Source organism: Mus caroli, chromosome 1 (assembly GCF_900094665.2).
Source record: "Mus caroli chromosome 1, CAROLI_EIJ_v1.1, whole genome shotgun sequence".
NCBI classification, from domain to species: domain Eukaryota; kingdom Metazoa; phylum Chordata; class Mammalia; order Rodentia; family Muridae; genus Mus; species Mus caroli.
Window position 1 is genome coordinate 127,683,563 of NC_034570.1, and position 9,342 is coordinate 127,692,904.

The window sequence follows — 9,342 nt, forward strand, 5'->3', positions numbered from 1 at the left end:
ATGGGGGTGAAGGATGAGGGTGAGGGATGGGGGATGGGGGTGAGGGATGAGGGTGAGGGATGGGGGTGAGAGATGGAGTGAGGGATGGGGATGGGGGATGGGGGTGGGGGATGGGTACAGGCTGGCCTCAGAACTCAGAAATCCGCCTACCTCTGCCTCACAAGTGCTGGAATTAAAGGCATGAGCCACCACTGCCTTGCCAGCTTTCTTATTAGAGCAAATTCCTTGTTAGGTAATTTTTTTCTTTTTTAGCTCTGTCACATTTCGTATTTAATGCTCCAACAACAAACAGCATCAGTCCTATTTTACAGATAAGTAAATTGAGGCTCAGAGAGGTTAACTGTGTCCTTGAGTCTAATGAGCCACTGAACCAAGAATTGAGCTCTCAGCCATGTGACTCCAATTCAGAACTCTTGGGAGCAACGTGGTGCTGCCTAGGATGGGTGTGGGGGATTGTAAAACTGTCAAATGCTTTGCAAATATAAAGGATTAGTATGAACATTTCTCGCAGGCTCACATTAGGGAAGCAGGTGATTAAACATGTCAAAGGAATGTCACACATGGCATTTCACCTCTGCTACAAGTCTAGGAGGAGAGCACGTATCATATCTTCACTAGAGACGTGAGGGTGTACCCAGAGGTGTCAGGACACCCCGGCAGGGTCACAGAAGATTGCTACTTTGAAAAGTTTTGGTTGTAAAGAAACTGACTGTAGATGGGGGTCTGAGAGGCAGGTTAGAGAGGCCCTTGGCAGGATGGACAACGGATCTGCCTAGCCTGGGCCAGGTGCAGTCCAACACCTGAACAGACAGAACGGCAGACAGGAATTATCCTTCAGGTCAGAGTACTGGACTCACACTTTTGTCTTGGACCAGGTCAACGATGCCATCGGGAATGAGTGGCCCTGGATCTACTTTGTCACCCTCATTCTGCTGGGCTCCTTCTTCATCCTCAACCTGGTGCTGGGTGTCCTGAGTGGGTAAGAAGAATGACATCTGAGGGAGGGGAGAAAGGACCCCGACCCTCAGCTCAGCTCTCAGCCCTGCCAGGCCAGGCACACTTCTTCTTGTTTAGCTAGGAAGGCAGAAGATACATCCTTCAAGCTTATACATGACTCCCTTTAAGCCTTCTCTCTGTCCTTCCCTGCCTCCTCCTTTCCCCCAGCATCCACACTCCTGTGTGAGCCTGTAAGCCCCAGACTTCAACCCTGGGCATGTATCAACAATGAGAGCAGTACTCATTGCACTGGCTAAGCACTCCCACGAGGTAGACTGTCTGTTTGACCCCTGAACTGCTTACTGCTTAGTGTCTGTGAGACCCTGGCTAAGTCCCTAAACCCTTGGTGCCTCAGTGTTCTTACCTGACAAAAGTAGTTTCAGGACCTGTTTCCTACAGTTGTCGTGAAAGTTAGATGAGTTTAAAGTATGTAGAACAGGGTCCAGCGCATACCAATCACCACCATCAAGAGTGCTGTTCTCAGCGGAATGGCTCTGCTGGCATCTACTCCAGCCACAGTGGCGGGGCGAGCTGTAGCCTCAGCTCCCTGCTGGATTGACATCACCCCCTTCCAGAACCTTCTCACCAGATAGCTGTAGACAGAACTCAGGAGTCGGCTAGGGGAAAGCCATCTTTACTTTCTATTGCATTAACTGAAATGTTTCCTTTAATAATGAATGCAGGCGACTAACCACATGGCATTAGCAGTGCCTGTGGAGTCTCCTAATGGAAGTGATGTCACATGTCTGTTGTTGTACCCCTGTATGCATTCCTTAACCGCTTGCAAAATGGCGATAGCCATTAGACCTGCAACAGGATCCTTGCATTAATGGAGACACAGCTGCCTTTCTCTGTTGGAATTTGTTCTACGATCAGTTCCTTGCTCATTCCATGTGCCTTTTGTGACATTATTCCGAGGAGTCATCTGTGGATAGGCTTCACTGAACTATCTAAAAACTTCATGCATAAAATGGTCAAGAGTACCCAGCTGGATGCCACACTGTTCTACAAGGAGACACCTCCTGGGTTTGGCTCAGTACTAAAGACTGACCTATATCCGAGTTCTGCTTGGTGTTGACCTGGTGTTGAGTTATGCTTGGTGGCCTAGGGCTGCCCTCTTCTGGTCCCAGGATGCCTTGCACCCTTCAGGTCCTTTGATTCTGGTGACACCGCAGTTTCTCCTTGTGCCCAAGAGCATTTTCTCAGGGCTAAAGTCTGTAATCAAAATCAATTTAGGGTATTTAAAAAACCCAGGAAGTGTGGGAAATTTGGAATAATGTTGAAATGATGGAATGTCCTGTCAACTCCTGACATCCATAGAGATAAACCTAAGGAGAAAATGAGAGGCCGAGAAAGAGTCAGTTGCCTGGAGATGGGGCTGGGCTAAGGGAAGAGAGACGGGAAACGTTGAGGGTCCCTGGCCCATAGACAGTGCCCCAGACCAGAAGAGGACACCCAGATGCAGATGTGTCCCCTGTGCTAAGGAAGCTCAGTGGGTCCCACCCCTTTCCCTCTTTTTCCCTATGCCCCTGGTTTTGTTTTAGAGAATTCACCAAAGAGCGAGAGAAGGCCAAGTCCAGGGGAACCTTCCAAAAGCTCCGAGAGAAACAGCAGCTGGAGGAGGACCTCCGTGGTTACATGAGCTGGATCACACAGGGCGAGGTCATGGACGTGGACGACTTGAGAGAAGGTTGGGGCCCAGAGCCATGGCTAACCTCCCCCTGTCCCAGTCACCCCCTGGAGAGGGCAACCCCAACATAGCCCCCAACAGCCTGATGTCTTAGTTACGATTGCTATTGCTGTGGTGAAACACCATGACCAAAAACAACTTGGGGAGGAAAGCATTTATTTCACCCAGAGTTCATGAGGCAGAGGCCATGGAGAGGTGCTTCTTCCAGGCTTGCTCAGCTTGCTTTCTTATAGAAGCCAGAACCACCACCACCAGTCCAGAGATGGTCCCACCTGCAATGATCTGGGCACCCCCACACATTGATCACTGCTTAAGAAAATGCTCTACTTAAGATTGCCTACAGCCCAGTCTTACAGAGGCATTTTCTCCATTGGAGTTCCCTCCTCTCAGATATCTCTACCCTGTGTCAAGTTTACATAAAATTCGCCAGCACACACAGAGACCCACTGAGAAGGGATAGTGATTGCTTTCAGAGACTGATGGTTTATGTAAAGCCTCAAACCTCAAGGTGATAGAATCTAAGTGCATCCTGTCTCTTCCCAAATCATCCTGTGGCCCTCCCATGGTAGCCACAGGCCCTGCAGATGGGCACCTCCAGTTCCCAAGAATCTGGGTCAGGGGAAGTCACAGCAAGAGACAGGCCCACCAAGAGCCCACAGTCATGGGTGTCCTACCCAACAATGCCTAACCAAACTTGTCTGTTCCCGAGGGACCCTGAAAGCTGCTGACTATAGCAGTATCTATCCTGTCCCCAGGCAAGCTGTCTTTGGATGAAGGGGGATCAGACACAGAGAGCTTGTATGAAATCGAAGGCTTGAACAAAATCATTCAGTTCATGTGAGTACCTGACCTGGGACCTAGGACAAGAATCCACTTTACTGTCCTAGTGGCACTTTCTTGAACCCTTAAGAAGCCTCCCTGAGAAAACAGGGCCAATTCTTGCTCTGAGAACTCAGCAGTGGCTAGACGCCTAGGGAATGTGCAATCAGAGAGGACCCTGAGTAGATGACCTATTTATACACCATGCAAGGTAAAACAGGAGCCCTTGGAGACAGCAAGCACATTTGGCTCTCCCCTTAGAGGAGGTGGGAGCCTGCAGGAGGGAAGAAACTTGCAGTGTGGGGTAGCCTGCAGGAAGGAAGTGGCTGTAGCTGAGGAGTCAGTGGCAAGAGGGTACTCCAAGCTCTTATCTTTGTTTTGGGAGCAAAGCTGTGTCCTTTTCCAAATTCACACATAATCACAACTTTTAAAAGATCCAACAATAGAGAAAAAAAGCAAAGAAAAGATGAAGGTCCTCGCTGTCCTTCAAAGAAGTAACCATGGTAACAGATGTGTATTCTACTAAAATCCTTTCTGCACTTTCATCTTTTACACACACACACACAGACACAGACACACACACACACACACACACACATTTACAACTTTGGCTATAATATCTATACCACAACTATCCCATGATATAGATGCACCGTTCTGTATTTAACCCATTTCTCCTGGTCAACTATGCACCATTTGATTCTAGAAGCAGAATTGCTGGGTCGAGGGCAGATGAGTCTAAACTTAGTGCTGTGAGGTCACTCACCACAGGGCTGTGTTAACTGTGGAAACACCTTTCCCACACACCCATCTGGAAATCCTCCTTGAGACAGTAAACCTTCCTATAGAAATGGGTAGGATTGGCACCACGGTGTTCTTTTGTGGAAATTAAAAGGCACAGTGCTCCCGAGCTACACCACTATCACGTGCTATGCTAAGCCTTTTGACTGCATTGTCTCATTCAATTGCTTGAGAGATTGACGTCGTTATCATTCTCATCTGAAAAGCAAAACTTGGCTAATAGGAAACCAGGTTTAAGTTGGCTTCCATGGCCCATGCCCTTCCTTCCTCTTGCATGCCCGGAAAGGAGAGTGAGTGGAAGAGATGCCAGGCTGGGGTGTGGCTAGAAGTAATGAAAGCCTGTTCTCCCATCTCCTGCAGTCGGCACTGGCGGCAGTGGAATCGCGTCTTCCGCTGGAAGTGCCATGACTTAGTGAAATCCAAGGTCTTCTATTGGCTGGTGATCCTGATCGTTGCCCTAAACACCCTGTCTATTGCCTCGGAGCACCACAACCAGCCACTCTGGTTGACCCATTTGCAAGGTGAGTCAGAGAGATCGAAACCAGGAATGAGCACTCAGGCTTTGAAGCTTAAACTTACCATGCAGAAGGGTATGCAGAAGTCAATGAGATTGGCATTGCCTTCTAGAACTTGTATACTACTGGTGTTGGACCATTGGCCCAACCCCTTCCTTTTACACTGAGACTATAGAGTCTTCAAAAGGCAAGATGGCATGCCCACTGTTTTACCCTTGGCATCATTCTGACCTGGGGCAGTGTCATGAAACACAGGGATAATTATCTGATGCTTCCTCAGACACATAGGAAAGTATTCAATTGTATATCATTGCATATAAGACTGTCAATAACTGAGAGCTCCAAGTATCCAATTTCAAATCCTACTATGTATGTATATATATATATACATATATATATATATATGTGTGTGTGTATATATATACATATGTATGTATGTATATATATGTATGTGTATATATATATGTGTGTGTATATATGTATATGTATATATATATATATATATATATACACACACACACTAATTTTTCACCAACTATGCAGGGAGTGTACTACACATAGAACACAGAAAAAGAGTTAATTCATTGCTTGTTACTTTAAGGAACATACTTAGCCATAGGACAAGTCAGAAGTTAATTGTCTCCAGCCCATCCAGGGAAGTCAATGAGAAAGTAAATATAAGATGGTAAAAGAAAGACAACAAGAAGAGATGCTGATGCTCCACACATCTAAAGGACACGGAGATAAAGCCCAGCTGGTCAAAGGTTGGCAGGGATTCCTGCAGAAGAGGCAATGCATGCAACATGTGGTGAATTAAGGGAGCGACAGAACATACGTGTTGGACAGAAAGCGCTACATGTGTTCATAGGGTTCCTTGTATGCTGTCATGATGCATTAGGAGTTTAAATTGTGGGTACAGGGAAGCCAATGAAAATATAAGCATAAACATTGTATGATATGACTGATTGGCCTTGGTAGAAGATGACTGGATCAGCCTCATCCTTGTGTGGATTTCCCACTGTGTGCAGAGCTCTGGGCCGTGACCAAGAACAAGTTAAGAAAAAGAAGATCCAGTTTTCACAGCTAGGTACCCTTCCCATTACAAATACCTAAGTGGCACGAATTATAATAATGTTTCAAGGAATGATACATTGGTTATTTTTCTCCTTGCTATGACAAATACCTAAAACCTAAAAAGCAACTCCAGAAAGGAAGAGTTTATTCTGGCTCACCCCTTAAGAAGTGATCATTGTGACAGGAAAGGCATGGAGGCAGGATCGTGAGGTGGATGGTTACATTGTGTCTACAGTCAGGAAGCAAGAATGGAGAGAAAGTGAAGTCATACACTCTGTGGCCAGCCCCCAATGATCTACTTCCTCCAGTGATGCTCTGCCTCTTAAATATTTGACAACTTCCCAACACAACACCGCCAGGTGAGGTTCAACAGTTCAAACACATGAACCTTTGGGGGGACATTGCACAGTCAGACTGTAATAAAGAACAATCCGGTCTCTGGGTGGCAACAGCAGGGAGCTCATTAGGTCACTTGCAGAAAGATTTCAGACTTAGATCTGAACCCCCAGGAGTTGTACCTGAGCTTTTCATGTGTATGCAGGGACTAGAAATAGGCACTGGGCCTGCATAAGGTGGGGAACAAAAGCCAGCCTGCTTGCTTGGAGCCAGGGCCCAGAAATGCTACTTCCATGTAAGGGGGTCTAAAATCTCACTGTGCATGGGACAGGGAAGGAGTTTGGAAGTTCCTTATGCATGGGGTCCTGGGAGAAAGCAAACATGTCACAGGTAAGAAATTAAACTCCAGCCTATGCCATGTATAGGTGTGGGGTCCAATGTGCAGTACCTTTCACACTGCAAGGATAGTGAACTGCCAAGAACTAGCTTTAGCTTGGAAAGGGGTTCCTGAGAGAAGGGATGTTTGAGAGTCATGAAAAGAACAACTTAAAGTCAAATCATGGGTACAAGCTGAAAGCCAGTATTCTGTTCGAGATAGCTTTCTCTGGAGATCTCCAGACAGCTCCTCCAGATATCTCAGCTCTTGAAGACCAAGGCCTGCCCAGTCTTTTATTTGCATATTAATCCAGTCATTTACTCCAGATTCCCTTTTGATTATCCTATGAATCAGCATTTCAAGATCCCAGCCCCTTGATTCTTGGAAAGAGACACATTTTTAAAAAAAGATTGATTTATTTATTTATTTATTTATTTATTTATTTATTTATTTATTATATGTAAGTGCACTGTAGCTGTCTTCAGACACTCCAGAAAAGGGAGTCAGATCTCCTTACGGATGGTTGTGAGCCACCATGTGGTTGCTGGGATTTGAACTCAGGACCTTCGGAAGAGCAATCGGGTGCTCTTACCTGCTGAGCCATCTCACCAGCCCCACATTTTTTTTAACATTGTAAATGAGTTCAGAGATCTGCCTGCCTTTGTAAGCACAGATGATACACTAGTTAGGTGGGATCCCATCCTGAGATTAACATTTCCGTCATACCTGGGCACAAACTATCTCTGTTCCAGGCTGACCTTGGATTCAGGAATCTGCCTACCCTTGTATCTTTCTGACAAACTGACTCACAGTACAGCTGCCTTTGCTCTCCCAGGTCTTTGAAGCCCCCCATATAATTCATATTCCATCCTTATATTTTGCATAGTTGAGAAATTATTCATTTTTTGAACTCACATTTTCAAGGCTCTTTCCCACAGCCTTAAAGGCTGTCTTGAGGGTTACTGTGTTTACCATTTCTGCTAAGGACATAGGACACACCCTTGCCTCCCAGACCTGTGCCATTTCTAATTACCATGGAGTCATTATCCTTGGCAGGGAGAACATTTTCTAATAACCTTGGCAGGGAATATATGTATTCACCTTCAGGAAGTTCTCTCTCTCTCTCTCTCTCTCTCTCTCTCTCTCTCTCTCTCTCTCTCTCTCTCTCTCTCTCACACACACACACACACACACACACACACACACACACACACACACACAAGTCTCTCACCCAGAAACCATCAACACTTGCGGAGGCCCACACACTATTGGTTCTGTTCCATGGTCACGCCACCCCTTCCATGAACACACAGGACTCAGCAATGCATTAATAAAACAGAATTAAGCAATGAATTAATCAAGACAAATGAGAACTCAAGGGAGTCCAAGAGAAGCAAACACAAGTAGTCCTTTTGGAATGTCCTCATGCCAAGATATAGGAAAGGAAAGAGCATCCTGGAGCGAAAGAGCATCTCCAATTACGAGCTCCCAGGGAAGGAGAGGATGCAAATCAATAAGGAGCAAGGTTACTCCGAGGAAAAGTCTTCAGTCTGATGAACTCGAGTGAGCTGAGCAGGCACATGGCCGAATGAAACACCACAAGAAGAGACTAAGTTTAAAATGAACAAGCTAGAGATTGAGGTTTGGAGAGCTGGAGATAAAGCTACCATGCCGATGCATGGATGCACCCATTCAATCTTTCACTCGTTGCAGTCAGTCTTCTTGAGAAGCCCTTAAATGTGCTACACATTGTCATGCAGTGTTAGTAAACACATGTGAGAATGGAACTCTACCCACCAACAGGTGATTTCTAGACTGAGCAAGCAAATAGATGGTCGAGGCTCTACTTTCTAAGATGGCAAAGATAGTCAATTGCCAGGTAGTTTTGACAGATGTGAGCTGGCCACACTTGACCCACCCTGTGGTGCTGAACATATCGAGTTGGAGACCTTTGAGATGTTCTAATGGTGGTGTCAAAGAAGCTAATGGAAAATGGGTTTGGGTTGCAGTGGAGAGGTTGTATCTTTACTTAAGTGTTAAAAGATTGGCGTCATCAGAAAGAGCAGCTTTGGATCTGTGATCAGAGAGCATCGCCAGATGGTCAGGGGATAGTGCATAGCTCAAGTCTAGCATCCAGTGTCTTGGTAAATAATGCAGTGCAGAGGGAATTAGGAGAATACAGGGGAGGCTGGGAAGCCCCTGGAATGTGGTGTCTTGGAAGCCAAGAGGGTGGTGGGGAGAGAATATTTGAAAGAGCAAGAAGACGATGAACAGAATTGTGGGGAATGTGAGTACTTGAGAGTTTGTGTCTGCAGGATTTGGCATCATGGAATTTACCCTATAGGGAGCTGGATAAACAAACATGAAGAGACCATTTGAAAGGAAGAGGTGAAACAGTTAAGAAAGACAAAAGATGTTGCTAGTGGATGTCACAGATAGGCCTAGGCAAAGTTCATGAGAACATGTTGCTTTTAGTGAAGCCCACTTTCTTCCAGGAAGAGATACTATGTTTAATGAGGAAGGTCAGAACTTTTACAACTTTCTCCCTGCTAAATCTGGTATGGATTATTTGATGGAAATACAGATTTAGGTTATTTTGATGAGCAAAATTCACCAGGTTTTCCCAAGGCTTTTATTGTTGGATAGATAGATAGATAGATAGATAGATAGATAGATAGATAGATAGATAGATAGATAGATTGTGTGTGTGTGTGTGTGTGTGTGTGTGTGTGTGT

General features: G+C 45.7%; 1 protein-coding gene across 1 annotated transcript in view; it reads left to right on the plus strand.

The window, feature by feature from the left end:
- The window catches only part of Cacna1s (calcium voltage-gated channel subunit alpha1 S), a 66,245-nt gene that overhangs the window by 20,969 nt on the left and 35,934 nt on the right, over nucleotides 1-9,342 (plus strand). The window contains exons 7-10 of the mRNA XM_021164607.1: nucleotides 876-979; nucleotides 2,541-2,686; nucleotides 3,442-3,523; nucleotides 4,667-4,827. Coding sequence (XP_021020266.1) covers nucleotides 876-979; nucleotides 2,541-2,686; nucleotides 3,442-3,523; nucleotides 4,667-4,827 — 493 coding nt within the window. The remainder of the gene's footprint in view (nucleotides 1-875; nucleotides 980-2,540; nucleotides 2,687-3,441; nucleotides 3,524-4,666; nucleotides 4,828-9,342) is intronic.